The following is a 20,876-nucleotide window of genomic DNA, read 5'->3' as shown; positions in this document are numbered from 1 at the left end:
GGCTGAAGTCGGACGCTTAACCGACTGCGCCACCCAGGCGCCCCTGCTGTCAACATTTTTAATTGATATAATTAACATACAGCATTGTGTAAGTTTTTTTTTTTTTTAATTTTTTTTTCAACGTTTATTTATTTTTGGGACAGAGAGAGACCCAGCATGAACGGGGGAGGGGCAGAGAGAGAGAGGGAGACACAGAATCGGAAACAGGCTCCAGGCTCCGAGCCATCAGCCCAGAGCCTGACGCGGGGCTCCAACTCACGGACCGCGAGATCGTGACCTGGCTGAAGTCGGAGGCTTAACCGACTGCGCCACCCAGGCGCCCCATTGTGTAAGTTTAAGGTGTACAATGTGTTCATTTGATCCATTTGCTTATTGCAATATGATTACCACTGTAGCATTAGTTAAAGCTTCTTTCACATTACAAAATTCCTTCTTTTTTTGTGGTGAGAACAATTAAGTTTGTCTTGTAACAACTTTGACATTTATGATACAGTATTGTTGACTATAATCACTATGTTGTGCAGTAGATCTCCAGGACTTATTTATCTACTGGTTACAAGTTTGCACCCTTAAACAACATCTCCCCAGTTAATTGGTGAAAATAATCCCCTTACATTTTTTTTTGATTGAATATGCGTGGATGTATTTCTACAGTCTTTTCTGTTTTCTTTCTTTGACCTCCTTTTTACTTTTTCCTCGTTTATATACCATTTTTACTATCCTTCTTTTTACTTCTGCTAATTTAAAAGCCGTGAGATGTATTTCTCTTCTTTTATGATCACTAACATTTTTAGAAACATTCATCACTATGAATTTTCTTATGAAGCCTAAATGAATTTTCTATTTTTCTCCTCCTCCGAACATGATTCATATGTTAACAAGTTTTAGCTGCCCATTGACACCCCATCATGTTTATGTTCAAAGACTTAGTTTTACCCTTTTAATAAAAAATTTTCTGTGAAAGTTTTTTAACTTTTACAATGAAATTTTATTAACATCGCTTTTCTTATATTAACTATTGCTCCTTATGTCCCAAACATTCCCTCCTGCTATTCTTGTTAACATGTATCTTATTTAGTTTCATAGAAGTTTGTGGATGATCAAACATTTTAATTTATATATCTGAAAATATCCTAATTTTGCCCTTGCTCTTAGGTGATTTAAATGGTTTTAAAATTTAAGCTAAGTTATTTTCCTGTAGTACTTTTAAGATATTAATTTCATATCACCTTTCATTTTATTGTTGCTGATGAGAAATACGCTGTCAGTTTAGCTGAGACTCCTTTGTAGTCAATGTGTTTTCTTTCTAATAGCTTGTAAGATGATTTATCCCCAATTTTCTGTAGTTTCACCCACTACATTGTAGTGCTTTCCAACTAAGGACTTAGGTCTTTTTAAATTTTGGTAAATTCTCCACTATTACTGTGTCAATTATTGCTTATCTGTGATTTCTTCCAGTCTCTTTTTCTGGGACTCCTAAGAGACTTATGTTGGAGTTTCTTAATCAAACTGTTCTAACAACAGCTCTCTGAGCATTTTTACCCTTTATCTTACCCTTGGGAAATGTTTTAAGTAAACTCCTCAATACTAATTTCTGATTTCAGATTTTATTTCTCTGATTGTGAATTTGGGGACTTTTTTCCCTATGGAATATTGCAAGTGTATCTGTAATTGAACCAGCACGTGAATGATTTGGTTCTTGTCCCCCCCACCCCCACCCGATCCCAAGCTCATGGTTTCTTATAATCTGAAGCCTAGCATGCATATCAGCACAAGTTATTCTGTGGCCTTTTCATTTTATACAGTCAAAAGCAGCAAGGTTGCTTCGGTTCAGCCCTGACTCAGCTCACTGAAGCACTGAGGCCTTCACGCATCAGCAGGGATGATATAGTCTCTGGCTATTTCATGCCAAAGGCCCAGCAGATCCACACTTCATCACTTTGTTTTCTGCTCCATTTCTGCCTCAAAATATGTTTAATCTTGTTTTGGGGCCCACTGTATTACTATAATGCTTTCTTTCTATATATTGTATCTACCTTTTGCTACAAGTTTGGAGCAAAGTGGGTAAATTGTGAACCCCTTGCACTCTCTGGACTGCAAGTTTATCTCAGGTCTCAGTTCTGGTTTTTATTTGATACAGGAACAGAAATTCGGCTCCCCGTACGTTGGAACTTTAGATACCCTTTATCTAGTAATCTCCAGAACTGGAACTGCTAAAATGAAAATCGTTTTATTGCCAGTTAGGCAAACAACATTAAAATCCTTTGAAATCTTTTAGTTATGATCCCTGAGTTCAATAAATTCACTTCGCGAGAGCTTTTCCTTCAAATTATTTGTAAATTTAAAAACTGAATTATCGCATTTAACTTTTGTTCACGTATTTATTTATGCTGCCACATTTATATTATCAAGCTTGTCACTTTTCTCTATCCGCCACCTGTAAAACCGAGGGAGAGAACAGCGGTAAAGCTAGACAGGTGTGTGGATGACAAGGAAGGGATCCTGTGCATGGGCTCACAGGGCAGGTGAATGGAATACATAAATGCCCTGTCAGTTGGATGACTTGATTTAGTTGTGTGGGAAGGCAATAACTCCACGGTTTCCCACCCCAGGACTACATGGGGAAGTGGAGATGGCTGCCTGGGCCATCAGGGCTCATGAGCCCTGCATACCTTAGCGAGCCTGGGGAGCAAACGTTTTCTGCGTGGCCTGAGGGAGAACAAGCGGACATTGGACCATCTCGGCGTGGAAGACTCACACTTGTGGTGACTACTGCAACCTCGGGTGGCACTGATTATGCGGCAAGAGACCAGGGACACTGAGGAAGCTTCGTGAGGAAGCCTCATCAGATGTCACATGGGGAAACATCTAAGCTAAAAACTAAAAAGACTGTTCCAGTTTGGTGGATGCCACAGAAGCCCACAGGACAACCGCTGATCAAACACCTTCCCTTCCTCCAAGATGCTTCAGTAATACCAATCCATTCTGAGATAAAGTGTTTGGAGGGGAGTGAACCATTCTGAATTGACTCAGTTTAAATAATAAATTATTTTCTCTGTACAGAAACGGCTACGGTAACTTTTTCTGCCACGAGGAGGAAGGTTTTGCTGTTGTTGTTTTTGTTTGTTTGTTTGTTTGTTTGTTTTTAAGAGGAACGGTTCTTAAAATTAAAATGATTTAGGGGCGCCTGGGTGGCGCAGTCGGTTAAGCCTCCGACTTCAGCCAGGTCACGATCTCGCGGTCCGGGAGTTCGAGCCCCGCGTCAGGCTCTGGACTGATGGCTCGGAGCCTGGAGCCTGTTTCCGATTCTGTGTCTCCCTCTCTCTCTGCCCCTCCCCCGTTCATGCTCTGTCTCTCTCTGTCCCAAAAATAAATACACGTTGAAAAAAAAAATTAAAAAAAAAATAAAATGATTTACATGAAAATAAAATTCTATTTTGGAAAAAGTAATTTGTAGGATCTACAATGCCCACTCAGGTAAAGAAGCAAATAATTCATACTTTTTATCCAAAACCTTCATCACTGTACCCTGCCTAGCTCCATCCAGAGTGCTAAATCCTCTCAACTTTTCAGTCTATTTCAAAATGGAGCCAGGTTTCTCAACAGGAGTGATTTTTTTCCTTCCATGGGGCATTTGGCAATGTTTGCAGACATTTTTGGTTGTCACCCTAGGAGGTGGGGGAGAAAGTGCTACCAGCATCTGGTGGGTAGAGGTCCTATAATGCACAGGACATCCCCACAACAAAGAATTATTCAACCCCAAATGTCAATAGTGCCAAGGCTGAGAAACTTTGAAACCGAGGAACCTTGATCTTGACTTGGGCTATTTGCTGACGATGTCCACATAACAGGAGACAGGACAGATGCAAGTACAGGAGGGTAACCGGGCTGGAATCATTGAACGTTTCTCTTTTTTGTTGGGAGTGGGGGGACTAGATATTTTGATTCTGACATTCAGAGCAGAGGAAGAGAAACGTCCACCTGGGGGTCAGAAGTGGCCTCAACGGATCCCGCAGCATCCAGGAGCTCAGATGAATCCAGACCCCTTGCATTTCCCTCAGGCTGAGGCTCTTCCCTGATCCCTGGGTCTTGGATCTTGCACTTTTGTGTGATGGAGCAACCTAGTACAGCAGTTAAGGATAGAGACTTTGAATTCTGAGTTCAAAGGCTGACTTCAACTACTTCTAGGTTGTATGACCATAAGCAAGAGTCCCAATCTCTCCGTGCCTCCAAATTCTCATCAAGCAGAGCAAACGCTAGTATCCGCCTCATGGATGTGTTACGTTAAGCTCAGCCCTGTGGTGTGTCAAGTCAGTAAGTGTCCTCCCAAGTGGGCTGGGACTTTGCTTAACTTTACGTCTCTCACGTGCACATGTAAGTAAGAATCGGGAAGACACATGTACTCCCACACTATTGAATCTCTCTGCGTTATGTTAATACAGTATCATTTAGCACTTGTCAGTGCTGTCTTCTCTTTTCTATTTGCTTTAATTTTCTGGGTCTGAGATCCTTTGGTGTTTTCCATAGCAATTAATCCATTCGCATGTGTCCGTGGATGTGTGCGCTCAAACTCTGTAGCTGGACAACCTGGTCCCTGCCCACTAGCTTTGTGACTTTCAGCTCATTACTTAACTTCTCTGTCCTCAAGTTTTCACGTCAATAATATGGGAACGGAAGTATGTACATCACAGTGTTGCGGGTGAAGTAATTTACCATAGGTAAAATGCTTGGAACAATGTCTGGCACACATTGTAAATGCTATATAAAGGCCAGGTGTTGCCATCATTATCATCAGAAGCAGCACTTTGTGGTTCATGTTCAATTCCAGATCAGTACTAGTTGAGGGACCCTTTGATATTTTTGAGGGTGGGACTGTGTCTCACTTTGCTTTGCTTCCAGGCTTGAGTGGGAAGCCTATTTCATTTCTAATGTCAAAGGAGCGAGTTGGGGGGATAGGGAGGAGATTTTTCTTGGTAGTTGGCCAGAAACAAAAAAGGACCCACCTTTGATGACTTTCTCTACGTGTGCCATAATCTTGCTAGAACCCCTTTCCGTCACAGTTTGAGCAACTGTTGTGTCACCATCTTAACTTAAAAGGGATTCTCTTGGAAGGATGTGCTCAGGAGTGAACTCACTCCCTCCTCTTTCCCCATCCCAAGAGCCCGGCACAAGGCCATGCAACAAGTGTTGGTTGCCTTGAATTGGCTTACTCAAATTAGGTAATTCCCGAGGAGATATTTCAGCAGCTGCCTCGGCCACACACGACATAAGCCACTTTATTAAAGACTAGAGTGGACCTGGTACGCACACCCTCATCATCATTCTTTCCAGAAAGGTTTCATGACTCATTTTATTAAAAATAATCTAGGACTATTTATCAGCTTTTACATCATCAAGTAGACAAGAGATACTCTGATTAGGGAGCCACCCCTTTAAGTTAAAAAACAAGGAAGAAACTCCATTTGGCTATGGCTGCTAGACATTGCATTACATGGAAATATGTACCTCCCACTTCTCGTTCATCTCTAAAGTACTGGAACAACATCGGATTCAATCAAACCCAATCAGCATGTAATTAAGTAACTGCTGGGGGCAGAAGTACTGTGCCAGGTGTCTGGGGACCTGCCCCTAAAGTACTAAGAGACAGTGGAGGGGAGAGACAGAGCTCAGTCCACTGGGAATGGAATCAGAAAATGCCCTGGGAAGATTGCACGGGGGATGGGTCTTGCTTGAGGGGGTTGAGTAATATTTCAATCAGTGGAGATGTGACAGGCAGCATCTGGTTCTCAGAAAACACAGTGCTAAGAGTTACTGGAAAGGGGTGTGTAACAGGCCGAAGGAGCAGCATGGGATAGCTCAGGGCCCCACCTGGAATGAAGGTTTGCACGCTAATGGCAATATCCTGCAGGGAATGCCTCCTCAGGAGATGGTCGGGGTGGGAGAGCGTGAGGAAGGGCAAGACGGTGAGAGAAGCCCCTGGAAATATCTAGTGCTGCCTCCAAGCTCTGGTGCAGGTGTACCTGTTGCTACCTCTGTACCTGGGATAACTGTGCACCGGCAGCACATTAGATGGCCTGGAGCTTTGTGATACAGCACAAAGGGCTGGCCCGGGGTCCCAACTGTTATCGGGAGAGCGTTGTAAGAGTTCAAGGAAGCAACACATTATTGAACACTTCAAATGAAATGATGGAGGATTTGAGGCTATTTCTTTGTATGTTTTCGTTTGGCCTCCCAAGTATGTCATAGGTTGAAAGAGCAAACTATTTCCTCTGAGGTGGTTAAAGCGAGCACTTTATCTGAATATCTGAACTGTCGATTCCACAATACCCCACTTTGCATATGCTTCTTCCCCCAAGGTTCTGGAGAGTATAAGGAACATCACTCCATTTTAAATGCGGTGATGTCGGAAGGGCGCCTGGAAGACTCAGTCTGTTGAGCGTCCGACTTCAGCTCAGGTCATGATCTCGTGGTTCATGAGTTCGAGCCCCGCGTCATGCTCTGGGCTGACAGCTCAGAGCATGGAGCCTGCTTCGGATTCCGTGTCTCCCTCTCTCTCTCTACCTCTCCCCGGCTCCCACTCTGTCTCTCTCAAAAATAAGTAAACATTAAAGAAATAAAGAAATGTGGTGATATGGGAAAAACATGGCAGCCGTAAACTTCCCATTGCTTCCGGCAGCTGCCTGAGCTACTTTGCAAGCTGAGAGAAAAACAAAAACAGGCAACTCTCTCCTTCTGCCTTCGGCATATACTCACCTTCCCACCCAGGCTCAGATGCTCTTGCTCCAAGGCTGTGTCTCAGTAAGTGGAATCATACCCTCAAGTACGTTTGTTACTCAAACACTCCCCAAGTTACAGTCCCCAGGAGTATAGGTTTTAGGTGGATAAAATGCTGTTTGTGTATGAAGATGCTATTGCTCCTCAGACAGTTGCCCATGTGTAGCTGAAAACAAACACACAAACCAAACCCTAGCCTGTGACTTGTATTCCTCCTTCACTATTGGTTTGTGACTACAATCACAGCTTCCGGATGGTTGACATTTTAAGCTCCCTGCTTTGCTTCAGAGAATGCAAATACCTCTGCTCCGAGGGAGCCACCCTGCCTCTCAGTCGGGACAGGTGAGGACAGTTTACTGTGGACGGTGCAGAAATTCCCCTCTTTATTTGACCTTTCAAGAATGCGATTAGAATGACAGCCTCTCAAAAGATAGCTTTGGTTATAATTCTTCCTTCTCCTCTTTTTGCTTCTGTTCTCCTTCCTCCCTCCGTCGCTCCCTTCCTTTTTTTCTTTGTGTCCTCTCCTCCTCCTCTTCCTCTTTTTCTTTCTCCTTCTTCTTCAAATATACAAATTTCTGACTTCTCTCTTCCATCCAGCCCCTTTGGTTCCTTGTCATGCATCTTCCTGCTCACCAACGTCTTCTGTTCTAGCAAAGTCCCTGCAGGGCAGAGGTCCTCTCAGACTCTTGGTACTACACGTATGGGAAGTCCATCCCTGAGCAGGTGACATCCTTGAATTCTCAGTAATGAATACAAAACAGAGATAACAGAGAGGTCGTCTTTCAAATTTGAGAAACCTCTGAGCATTCTACGATCGAAATAAAGGACGGCACCCGTGGAATGGGCAGGCTACTCCTCTACTCCTCACTCATTTGTAAATGCAACTTACTCATTTCAGATGCATTGCCTTTTCTCAGGACTTGGTTCTGTTTCTTTCTGCCTAGAATGATTTTCTTCCTCTTCTTGGACAGGCCAAATATTCTCATCTATCAAACCCCAGACCCACGACTCACTCATTCCACAAGGCCTTCTTTGACTGCTTTGGCCCATGAGGGGCCTTTTTCTTGGAGTGTTATAGTATTTATGATTAAAGCACTCATTCCAGGTTGTTCTCTGCAGCAGAATGCTCCCAAGGAGAGTCTCCCAACTTTTCCTTCATGATCCAGTATTTACTGAGATTAGTAGACCCACCTCTCCCTCACTCTTGATCATTCAGGCACAGGCTGCTGCTAGTGGTCTGAGGGGAAGGAAGACTCACTTGCCAGATCCTTAAAATGGGTCACAAAATGCAAGAAGTTGTTTGCTTTAATCTTAAAAGACTCGTTTACACATATTGAATTTTTTTTTTTGAAAGGATGTGGCAAAAAGGCAGAGTAAACAAAACCCAGTTACTGAATAGTAGCTAAGTGTTTTTCTTTTACAAAATAAAATTTCAGTAATTTTTACTCTAATACAGAAATATTTAAAAAGTTACTAAATAGAATGGATATGAACCCATATCCTATGGATTTTCTTCATCAATGGATAAAGGAAAGGCACCAAGGATAGGTCAATGCTTTATATTAGAAATAAGGGTAAAATGATAAAGTCATCCCCCCACCCCAAGAAGTGAGATGTTAACACTTATGCTTCCTGAGACATAAGAATATCTGATGTTCCTCCTGTGTCAGAAGCCTTCTGTCAAACTCCCTGAGCTCCTGCTGTGATACCCGGAACTATGGAACACCTGCTTATGCCTACAACAGCCTCAGATTAGATAGAGCTGCTCCCTCAAATCACAGTTTTTCCTAAAAGCCCATGATGTCTACCCCACATGACTTAACTCAATGTATGTACGTATGTATGTATGTATTTATTTATTTATTATTTTTTAAAGTTTATTTATTTTTGAGAGAGAAAGCGTGAGACCATGTGGAAGTGCAGGAGGGGCAGAGAGAGAGGGAGAGAAAGAATCAGCATGGAGCCAGATGCAGGCCTTGATCTCACTAACCGCGAGATCATGATCTGAGCTGAAATCAAGAGTCAGAAGCTTAACCGACTGAGTCACCCAGGTACCCCTAACCTAATGTATTTATAGTCACACAACTTCAGCCCAAATTATTTCTCCAAACGTGCAACCCAGTTTAAACAATGCAATCAGAACAAGTGGATACACAATAATTATAGATTTGGAGAGAAGGATGAAAAGTTATACATACACACACACACACACACACACACACACTTTTATACACAGTTTTAAACAGGTTTTAATCTATTTATAAAGTTTTATACATCTCTGAGTAATATACCATTAAGGGAATTCGTATGGTAGAGTAACAAAAATTTGGTAACAAAGAAAAAAAGGAATTTCTAGTTCATTAAAAAAGAGCGACCAGAGCACAGTAACTAGTTATTCAATGTTTGATATAATCTCCAGTACTTAGAATCAGGTGAGATTGGCACTGCACTTACTAACGTGCCTTACTCAGGCGGTAACGGGGCAAAATAGGGTTTGGTTAAACTGTCCTCAATGGTCTAGATCACAGAGAAAGCCAAATCGTCAAGACACTTTTTTATATCAAAGGAAGGATGAGGCTTGATTAAATGAGCTGTGACCTTCTTTTCCTTAAAGAGCTTATCTCTGAAAGGGATGTGCCCTGATTGCATTATTATTAACTACATCCTTGTTATTTTCACAAGACAAGGGAAAGACGAGAGAATTAAGTAACAATAGAACTGGAAGGGATATTTATATTAGACATCAGAATTTCTATTTAAAATCTTTGCCCACTTGAAATTATTGTTTTAAGACCATTTAAAAATGTTCTTATATTTTAAATTAAATCTTCCATGTTTTGTGCTTCTCGGTCACTCTGCCTATCATTTTCCTTCTGCCAGACAATAAATGACTAGTGGGATAAAACGGCTTAGCTGTGTTTTAAATAGTTTCACGAGGGGCTCCTGGGTGGCTCAGTCGGTTAAGCATCCAACTCTGACTCAGGTCACGATTTCACAGTCATGATCTTGGTTCGTGAGTTCAAGCCCTACATCAGGCTTTCTGCTGTCAACATGGAGCCTGCCTCAGATCCCCTCTCCCCCTCTTGCTGCCCCTCCCCCACTGGTGCACAATGCTCTTTCTCTCTCTTTCAAAAAAAACCTAACATTAAAAAAATAAATAAAACAGTTTCATGAAAAGGAAAGATTTTAAGTACCATGAGAATTGAAGAAAGCCACAATGGGGGCTTTGTTCCTTCTAGGCAGGTCCTGATTACTGGTGTAAATGTAATTCTGATCATGTTTCTATCCGCTAAGGAGGACCTCAGCTACTTTCCAGTTCTAATGTTCAATGTCAGGAAGACAAGAAGCATTGGTGGACAAAGAAAGGGACAGAAGTTGCCTGGTAGTTCTTCACCATGACCAGAGTACTTACGGGGCAGTGAGGTAACCCTCCAAAAAGCCAGCCACAAACATGATGATCTCATTGCTCAGGGCCTGAGAACCATACCCCGCTCTGATTTCCAGGACGCCCCAGCCTGTGGTTTTCACAGAGTCATTGTAAAAGCCATAGGCATCCCCATTCCTGTCCAGTACGTTTTTGACTTGTACTGTCTTTTCAGCAGGCATCCAGTACACAGTTGCATAGTGGACTCCTGGAAGAAAAGAAAAGGCGATAATAACAGGATGCCATTTAACTGATTTGCCGATACACTTTTTCCCAGGTAACCAACGATTCCAACATAGTTGCTTTTAAGGAATCCCATTGTATTAGAATCGGGATATCTGCCACTGTAGTTTGCCCTTGTTACAAGTGGGGAAAAACCAGAGCCTGATGAAGGGGGATGAGCTCAGAACATGGGAGAACTAGGTCAAACGTGGGGGGAAGTAATTAGAGCATCGCAGAGGTGGGTCTCAATGTTTCATCCTTAGAGATGGGATTCTGGGCAAGGCCAGGGCTGGGGCTCCTTTGATCCCCTCAGCCGTTGTATCAAAGCATCCATATTCTCAGGCTCCTTATTGTCTCTCTTTTGCCTAATTCTCCACACATGACATTAGATTCCTATTTTGCAGGAAATAATATAAACTATTGCCTGGGAGCCTCTCGAGTTCTTGATATTTTTGTGAATTTATCCTGACACGTCCTGTAGCCATCTCCCCCTACTGGTTCACCTCCATCCATCTACCCATGCTATGGATTGACCCCTCTCACTTTTTTTGGGAACTTGGTTCCATCCTGTGTCTTCCTGCTCCTGTACCCTAAAGCTCTCTTCCTGCCATGGCTCCTCCCACTGAAGTGGACTGACATGCTCCATTGTCTCATGCCTAAGGGAAAACCAATCACAGAAGATCTCTTTGGAGCCTGGGACCAGATCTGGCCATCGCCAGAATCTCTCACTCCCTTCGTGAAATTATTCCACATATATTCTAGGGCGTGCCGGGTCAGGGGCTATGCCAAGTGTGGTGAGAGAGCTATGAATATGACTGGCCCATTTTCAGACCTCACCCCTTAGAAAGAGGCACATGCTCACACACCACTTCCTCAACTTCCTCCCTTCAGCCTGGTGCAGACTGGTATTCATCCCCATCATGCTACCGACACTGCTCTGGTTTGGGTCACCGATGATATCCTTGAATCTTAATGTCGCGTGAACTGCCGAAAGCCTTTGATGCTGGTGACCACTTATTCTTAAAACTCTTTCCTCCCCTGCATCTGGGACAGCATGAATCTCCTGAGTCTCCTCCTCTTCTGCCTGCTTTTACCCTCATCCTCCCCCTGGGTTTTTCTTTATCTTGTACGCCCAACGCACACTTGATAACATTAGCTGGATGATTCCATAAACAAAAGAAATTCCAAATATCCAAAACAGAATTCATTTTCTCTCTCACCCATCCTCCACCTTCTGCTTTCTATCTCTGTGATCGTTCCACCTGAGACCCAAGCCCATCCAGGCCTCCTCGCTCTTCTGCAAACTCATGTTGAATCAAAGCCTCCTAAGTATCTCTTCCTCCAGTCTCTTCCTCTGCAGCTCTACCTTTCCATGTTACTTCAGGTATCACAACTAGCCTTAACCATACAAAAGGCCTTTTTGAAGGTCCCTCTGACCTGTAATTCGTTCTTCATACTCTGCCAGAGTGACTTTCCTAAAATGCAAACCTGATTTGTTTACTTGCCTACCAAAAATCTTCAGTGACTTCCATTTCCTATAAATAAAGTTCTTCAGCTTATACTCTTGGCCTTCCTGATCTGGTTTCTGCCTACCTATGCATCTTCATCCACTACCCCACGCACTTGGTGATCTGGAAGCCATTATATACCACTGTCCAACCTGCCATTAGCTGGTCCAACACCTCTCACTTTGCATATGCTGTTTCCTCTGCCAGAGAGTTCCTGCCTTGTTAACCACACAGCAATCTCAAAATTGCTACTTAAGATGCAGGAAGTAGCACCCACTTCATGGAGGCTCGCTTGCTCTACAAGCTCAATGTAACTTGCTCGTAGGTGCATCTTCTTTGGGCCTATCACATTGCACTGTAACTCACATGTCTTCAGCTGCTTCTAGCCTATGAACCCCTCGAGGCCAAAGACTCAGCACTAGTATATTGCTTAGCCTATGGCAGATACTCAGTATTTGTGAAAGGAAAGGAGACGGAGGAAGAAAAGGAAAAAGAGAAAAGAAATGTAGAAAGGAAATGGTACGTGATGCATTTGTTTCTTGGCCTAAGAAACTATGGCACAGCTGCTCAGGTGAAAGACCAACTTCATATTCAGGTCTTCAAAGAGGTAGGAAGAAGCCGGAATGACTCTCGGGTCCCAGACTGAGACCCAGTGGATGGATGTTGTATCATTGACTCAGAGAGGGAGCAGATGGAGAGGGAAGGAATATGAGTTTAGTTTTGGACATACTGTGTTTTTAGTGGTTAAGATACTAGAAAGTTCAGATTAAATGTTTATAAACATTTTTTGTTGTCAACATTAAAAATGGACTCAACATTTTATTTATCGATTTATTGTGTTGATGCAAAGATTGTCTATCAAATGAGTGCTGAAAATATAATCTTAAAACTAGAGTATCATAGCACCTTGTTCCAAGGGGGCTGGGTGAGTGGCTGGGACTTGGTCAGACTTAGAAGCTAATGCTAATAATGACCCTTGAAGAATGATTCTTAGCAGGAAAGTCATTTTACTTCTGAGTGAAGTCATGACCATAATGGTGGGCTTTCTTTCTTTCTTTCTTTCAATTTATTTATTTGAGAGGGGGCGAAAGAGAGAGAGAGGCAGAGGGAATCCCAAGCAAGCTCTGTGCTGTTAGTGCAGAGCCTGCTTGGGGTTCAAACTCACGAACTATAAGATCATGACCTGAGCTGAAATCAAGAGTCAGACACTCAACTGATCGAGCCACCTAGGCGCCCCTGGTGGCCTTTCTTTAAAAATGGCTAAGTGGTTGGGGTACCTAGGTGGTTCAGTCAGTTGAGTGTCTGACCCTTGATTCGCTTCCAGATCATGATCCCAGGGTTGTGGGATTGAGCCCCCTGTCTGGCTCTGAGCTGAGCGTGGAACCTGCTTAAGATTCTCATATTCTCTCTCTCTCTCTCTCTCTCCCTCTGTCCCTCTCCACCGTGTGTACTCTCTCTCTCTCTCTCAAATGAAAAAAAAATTTGGCCAAGTGAAAATAATGACATTACTAAGCATAGGTAGGTTCACAGTACTTTGTTAAACTCTGGGTGACAAATAAGAGTCTACTTGTTAATAAAGCCGATTGGCTGCAATTTGACAGTTGTGGGTAGCATCCATAGCAACTTCTCTTCTTTTGCTACCAAATGCAATAAATATGTTTTCCAGATTGATTCTGGATCACAGTGCCTTGGCCTCAGTCTTTCCCTAGCTTTCCTCACACCTTCTCTTCCACCCTCACCTGCAGTGAGTCTTGTAGGAAAGTGAAGAAAGCAAGGCTGACTATATAAAAGCAGCCCCCCCGCCCCCTCACAACTGCTGCATCAGGGGCAGAGACAGAAACAGAAAGTGTAAAGGGAAGAAGCAAGGTGAGCAAGCCTCGCCAGGCTCTTCCCTTTCTGTTCCACCCACGTGGCATGCTTTTAGCTTCGTTCCCTTTCTCTGAAACCTCAGCATTTCTCCCTGAACACTGGCCGCGGCCTTCCCTAACTTCACCTTCGATTCCAGCAGCCCCTCTGGACATAAACTTGGCTTGCTCCCTCTCCCGAGCACTCAAGGGCTGTGTGTTCACTGTTGCCGGCACTCCGTAACTTCCTGACCGCAAATAATGAACTTCTGCAAATCTGTGCTTGTTTTTGACACTAGTGCGCCTCCATGCTCGAAAGAAGCCTTTTCCCTTAAGAGAATTCGGTGATAAAAATTTTACTGCTAACACACTAACTGATTTAGCACATGCCTTGAAAATCTAGCCAGCATCTAAGTTTTACACTCCCCCCACCAAATGAGGTCTTCCCTGCCTCAAGGTTTTCTCCTTGCATCAACTCCTTCTGGTTTTCCTGGCACTGTGCTACTTTCTGATGTTCTTAAATCCTTTCATAGTTTTTATTTTATTTTATTTTATTTTTTTATTTTATTTATTTTTTTTGAGAGAGAGGTGGGGAGAGGGGGAGAAGGAGACAGAAGGAGGGAGAATCTTAAGCAGGTTCCACGCCAAGTGTGGAGCCTGACACGGGGCTTGATACCACGACCCTGGGATCATGACCTGAGCCAAAATCAAGAGTCAGACAGTCAATGGACTGAGACACCCAGGTGCCCCAATTAAATCCTTTAGTAGTTTAAGCTATTGCACGTTTCCATTTTTTTTAATTAAAAAAATTTTTATTTTATTTTAAATTTATTTATTTATTTTGAGAGAGGGAGAGAGAGCGAGTGAGCAGGAGGGAGAGAGAGAGAGAGAGCGAGCAGGAGGGGCAGAGAGAGACAGAGAGAGAGAGAGAGAAGCCCAAACACACTCCATACTGCCAGCACAGACCCTGACGCGGGGCTGGAACTCATGAATTTTGAGATCATGACGGGAGCTAACACCAAAATGTGGACGCCCAAATGACCGAGCCGCCAGGCGCCCCTCTATTTTTTTTTTTTTATACATCTCCATGTTGGGAGGCAGATGTTGTGAAAAGGATAAGCAGTAGCAAACAGGTAGAAAACTATACTTTTAATCCCAAACTAGCTTTACACCAACTCTGTGAAGACAGAGTGGTCCCGCTTACCAACGTATACCCTGGGAGCGCTGCACCTGGCAAAAGACTGTTTCTGGGTGAGTCTAGTTTAATTGCATGCGTTCTTAAAATGAAAGTGAAGTTTATCAGGCCATTCACAGAAGTTAGTCAAAGCAAGTCGTTATGTCTTCAAGCTCAGGGAAGGGGTTTGGGGATGGTTCAGACACCCGGGGGAAAGTGACACGTGTTGATATTTTCCCTAGAGTTGTTAACAGGGAAATGAGATTTAAAACTTTTTAACAGCAACGTCTTCAAAGCCAATGCATTTGATAAATATCTGGGAGCGTTACTTTATAAAAACAAAGCATTTTTCTTCTATAAGATAAAAATGGAAGAGGTCACCTCATTTTTATATTACTCTGCACATTAAAACCCAAACGCTCACATTAAATTTATTGACTTGTGTATTCTAATATTTTCTATGAGTTGTTTTCAGCTGGAAAAAAAAATCTGAACACTGTCTTAGCATTTGTAAAATAGTCATAAGTGGCTTAAGTCGCCCTCTCCCATATTTGGAACCTAATTTCCCGAGCACTTCATTCATGACAAAGTAAGTGGTTTTCAACCCAGAGCAATGAAATTTTACCTAATATATTCAGTAAGTTAGGAAGAGAAAAAGAGGAAGAAAGGGGAGGAAGGATACAAAATAGGTAAGAGAAAATAGTTTAAAAATTAAGATTGCAACTTAAAGCTATTCAGATTGAGTTTTGCTAAGTAGTGTTGACTCTGGTCCTTAAAGTGTTTTTCTCCTTTACGTCCACTGACCATGATCTCTCAGTATCTCTTGGCATACCTTGGCAGTATACTTCCCCACTTCCCTTCTTGGGAAGGGCTCAGTAAACTGCTATCTGGATTTTAGATTTGATTTGGCTCTTCATCAGAATCACTAAGAAAATAACTGATTCATGAATGAACGACCTCCAGGCAGCAAAATTGTAAGTGTTTCAGCTCTCACTCCCAGCGGAAATCAGAGCCTGGGACTCTTGCTGGATGGAGAACTATTTTGGGAAAGTGCTCCCTGGGAACGGGGATGGGGAATGGGGAAAGTGAGGCCAGGAAGGAGGGAAAAGCTAATTCGAAGGTGCGATTTGAGATGGCCCGAACAGCGGTGTAGATAAACCCCTGATGACCCCATCCCAGGGATGGAAGGAGGAGCATTTATCCACCTGCTCCATCCTGCTTTAGGCAAAGGCTGCCCTGTGGGGTGTTAAATCCCTCTTCCCTGGTTTGCAGATGCTCCAGTGCTAGGTGGTTACCACGCCAGAGAAGCTCTGAGGTAGAAAGCAAGGAATCCCTACAGCGTGGCTAGGGTGATGTGCCTTACCTTATAGCTTCAGAAGCTCGAATAAGGGCAGTGAGAAGGTGTGAGGTGCAATGCATAACGTGCCCAATATATTAGGTAAGTAGAGAGGGACATCTCTTTTAAAAAATAGTGTCAGGGGTGCCTGGGTGGCCCAGTCAGTTAAGCGTCCCACTCAGGCTCAGGTCGTGATCTCCTGAGTTCCTGAGTTCAAGCCCTGCGTTGGACTCTGTGCTGACAGCTCAGAGCCTGGAGCCTGCTTCGGATTCTGTGTCTCCAGAGCTCTATCTCTGCCCCTCCCTCACTCCAGCTCTATGTCTCTCTCTCTCAAAAAAAGTGAATAAACATTAAAAAAAAATAGAGTCAAAGACACAAAACGCTAATGTAGAAAAATGCCGAGACATTTGCCTGGATATGGAATGATCCCTTTCCTTCATTCCCTTGGAACGTACCTATTCCTCACTGCTAGTTTAAATCAAAATTCTTGCTAAAAGTCTTATCCACTTGGCCCCTTTCTGATTCTGCACTCTTAGCTCACTCCTCATCTAGAACACTCTTTAGTTTACATGTATTTGGGTGAATTTGGTTCACAAACTTGAATTACAAGCTCCTTGAGTATCAGAGGTGGCTTCTGTTACTTCATTGTATTGACTCCATCGGGCCTATCAAAGTTTTCTATTGATTATGTGACTGCCTACATCCCGAACTTTCACACCAGCTGGGAAGGTCACACTTTCACTCTAGCTGGGAAGGGGACAGGCTGGTATTGTCTGTATATTAATTCTAATGGTGAATTTGAATTTTGGTATCTTAGGTTTGCAAATGCTGGTTGGAACAATTCGCCACTACCTCATGTGCTGGGATTGTCACTGCATTTGCAAGGCTAACTGACAGATTTTGGAGCAAGCCTTGAATCAAGAGACTTTCACAATTTCCCCCTGGAAGACTGTAACGTGATACCTGCTGTTTGCGCGGATGAGTTTCAAGTTTTAAAGTTTCCTCATAATTTCACTACCTCTCTTAGTTTCATCTTTTACTGCATTAAGTTCCTGTTTTGCAGTAGTACAAAGAATCAACATAACAGTAATAAATTTTCTAACTACATCCTTTAAAAAAAATTTTATCCATTTATTTTGAGAGAGAGAGAGCAGTGGAGGGGCAGAGAGAGAGAGAGAGAGAGAGAGAGACTCCCAAGCAGGCTCCACACTGTCAGCCCAGAGCCTGATGTGGGGGTCAACCTCACAAATTGTGAGGTCATGACCTGAGCCAAAATCACGAGTTGGGTGTTTAACGAACTAAGCCATCCAGGCGCCCCAGGAGGCTAGGTAAAGTTCAATCTTCAAGTGATTGTGAAATATAAGTTGTAGGAGCAACTGGAACTCACTCCATTTTTTTTTTAAAAGATGAAGCACAAATGCATTTTAAAAACTTAAAAAATTGAACAAAATAAATCCTTTGAGATTCATTCCATTTTTGGTGCTGCTACCTCTTTTGCTATCTTAATAGTTAATGCTTTATAATTTAGAATCTTTCCTCCACCCCCCAAAAAACCCTAAAAGATAACAGGTGACAAAGTAAAAATAATGTGTAAAAGAGTGTGGAAACAAAAATTTCTGTTTTGTACGTCAGACATGGTTCCAAGCTGGAGTTTACATGATTCATAGCTTACCTATTATGAAAAGTTTTTAAAAAATATTCTACCTTGATTTAAAGACTTGAAGGAGGATCTTCTTACATTTTCTTCTGGAGAAAGACTTTGATCTTTGCTGTCAGATTCACATTTCCAGAAGGACCAGGAAACTAATTTTAATAATAAAGGCGAATGGGCACTTTCCCCAGAAGTTGTTCTGGAACTTATCTTGTACACATTTTTATAAACAAACTGATAGAGGGAGAGCACATGACAATATTCAAGTTTACCAAGAACATTGACTTCTTTGGAGTCTGAAACCCCACGACAATGGGGATGAGCTGTAGGAAGATTTAGCGAGGCTCAGAAAGACCAAAAAGAGTTGGGAAATTCTTGATTCAGGATTAAATCATGATGAATAAAATTGCATTTAGAAAAATCAAGGTGATTTCAATCAATCAGTTATAACCCAGGAAAGAGACCTAGGGCACTGCTTACTTCTGCAGCACCTGCTTAACATGCTGGTGTGTACTCCAAATCCCTGAAACGTTGGACCATGATTAAGGAAAAAAACCCTGCTTTTATAACAAGTTGTTACTTCACAGCACGTAGACTATCATCTGCAATCCTGGTTGTCTTATCAAAAGATCCATGATGACTTTCCAGAGAAGGGAAACTCCAATGGCCAATAGTAACGGTCACTCAGTTATACATCCCCCATGGTTCGGGGCGCTGTCTCCCACAACCACCTTATGACACAGACACTACAATACCCACGTTACAGAAGAGGAAACTGAGGTACAGAGATAGTAGATAACTGGCTGAAGGTCACACAGTAAGTATGGGAGCCAGGACTGAAACACAGGCAGTCTGGCTCCATGGTTTCTGCTTCTAGAATTCCATGCTACCTCTCTCATATTACACTTCCAAAAATGAACTGCCACAGAAAGAATGAACACATGGAGCAACTACCTCAAGTGAATTTGGAAATAAGAAGGCCCTCAGAGTTAAAGGATCAACTGAGAATAGCCTCAACCAAAGATCTACCAAGGCACCTTAAGGAGACTGAACAGCTCCCAAGACAGCAAATCCCCCACAACACATAAAGGTATTAGCCCATCTAGAGAGGCAATGGGTTGGCCTCCGGTGGGCACCGGTGAGTCATGGAAGTGTGGAAGAGGCAGTGTTCCAGAGTCAAGGGCCAGCTGTGCCAGGCAAGAGTTGTCTAGGCCAACGGAAGCCTCAGTCTTACTGGGGAGCAAATCAATCAGGCCTTCAGCCTGAGAAGCCCTGATATTATCTATCTGGTGTAATTTGATTATAAGAAAGTGGCTGGGGCAATCTGCTCAAACTTAATTATTGGTATTTTGGTGAAGAGACTCGGGTGGATCAGCTTCTTTGTATCTGATCAGCTCTAGAGCTCGGGAGAGAATGCATTTCCAGAATCTAGCCCTGCAAGTCCAGGGGCCAGATTTGGAACCAGTTTTACCAAAGCACATGCCAACTTAAAAGTTCTCGGCAACCAACTCATCTCTTTCCCTAGTGATGTGACTTCACTCTACACACCACTTAGAAAAATTATGTAAGACATTCCTAAAAACAAATATGGGGCTTTTCAATCTGGAAGGATAAAGGCAATGCTATTAAATGGCTTAAGTGTATAGCAGTTTGAAAGACAGGCAAGGATGAATGTGCAATTGTTTGCCAATGTTTCTGTAGGAATGAAGCTACCAAGTAAGCTTTAAAAATTAAGGATGCTTTTGGATTAATAGGTGCACACTGGTAGCTATCAAAATCATCCCAGGGAGATGAAAATGCAATCCCTTCAGTGTTTGTTGGGTACTCGTCAAATTCAGAGTACCGAGCAGGGCACTTCAGAGAAAACATGACAAGCAAGAGGTAGCAAAGGCTGTCAGTCTAGCAGAAGGGTAAAACAGAGCAGAAAAGTTGCACCGGAAAGCAGGTTACTATGGGTGGAACAAAGGAAACAGATCACGTCTGTTCTAAGTAATCAGTGTGGGCATCACCAGCTGTTCCACAAGACCATGGTAAGAAGTCTTTTCTGGGGGCGCCTGGGTGGCGCAGTCGGTTAAGCGTCCGACTTCAGCCAGGTCACGATCTCGCGGTCCGTGAGTTAGAGCCCCGCGTCGGGCTCTGGGCTGATGGCTCGGAGCCTGGAGCCTGTTTCCGATTCTGTGTCTCCCTCTCTCTCTGCCCCTCCCCTGTTCATGCTCTGTCTCTCTCTGTCCCAAAAATAAATAAAAAACGTTGGAAAAAAAAAAAAAAAAAGAAGTCTTTTCCGGATTGCCAGGCACAGTGCTGTCAGGATCACTGGCCGAAGAAACTTCCTCGCTCTTTGCCTTGACTCCTGACCAAACTGGCCTGGTATCAGCTGATTATTTGGAGAACTCAGTGTAAGCAGCTGTTTCTTGTCAGGTGATAACTTCTTAAATAAACAGTGCCTCATCTTCAGAAAAACAATATCTCTACCTCACTCCTCAGGCTGTCCCCTCCACCTAATGAACATTTAAAACAACCCAGGGATGCCTGGGTGGCTCAGTTGGTTAGGCGACCGACTTTGGCTCAGGTTATGATCTCCCAGTTTGTGAGTTCGAGCCCCGCGTCGGGCCCTGTGCTGACAGCTCAGAGCGTGGAGCCTGCCTCGGATTCTGTGTCTCCCCCTTTCTCTAACCCTCCCCTGCTCACCACGCTCTGTGTTTCTCTGTCTCTCAATAATAAATAAATGTAAAAATAAATAAATAAACAAACCCAAAAACTCCAGAGGAACAGAAAAGTTAGAAGGGTTTCACTCATCATTCTGGACACAAAAAGCCATTTCCGTTTCTGGAGCACTTTCTAGCCTGTCCCAGGCACGTCTGAATGAGCAGCTGGGCTAAAAGTGTGGCATGAGCGCCACCTCCATATCCCAGGCAAGGAACAGAATGTGCAGGTAAATCAGGA

The 20,876-nt window shown here is 43.2% G+C and overlaps 1 protein-coding gene across 1 annotated transcript in view; it reads right to left on the bottom strand.

The window, feature by feature from the left end:
- The window catches only part of PLBD1 (phospholipase B domain containing 1), a 54,551-nt gene that overhangs the window by 31,807 nt on the left and 1,868 nt on the right, over positions 1-20,876 (bottom strand). Inside the window, exon 2 of the mRNA XM_040488857.1 lies at positions 10,187-10,406. Within this exon, the coding sequence (XP_040344791.1) occupies positions 10,187-10,406 (220 nt within the window). The remainder of the gene's footprint in view (positions 1-10,186; positions 10,407-20,876) is intronic.

The sequence above is a fragment of the Herpailurus yagouaroundi genome, unplaced genomic scaffold (assembly GCF_014898765.1).
Source record: "Herpailurus yagouaroundi ecotype Mexico unplaced genomic scaffold, PumYag 166, whole genome shotgun sequence".
Lineage (NCBI taxonomy): Eukaryota > Metazoa > Chordata > Mammalia > Carnivora > Felidae > Herpailurus > Herpailurus yagouaroundi.
This window is presented reverse-complemented; position numbering and strand designations above follow the sequence as displayed.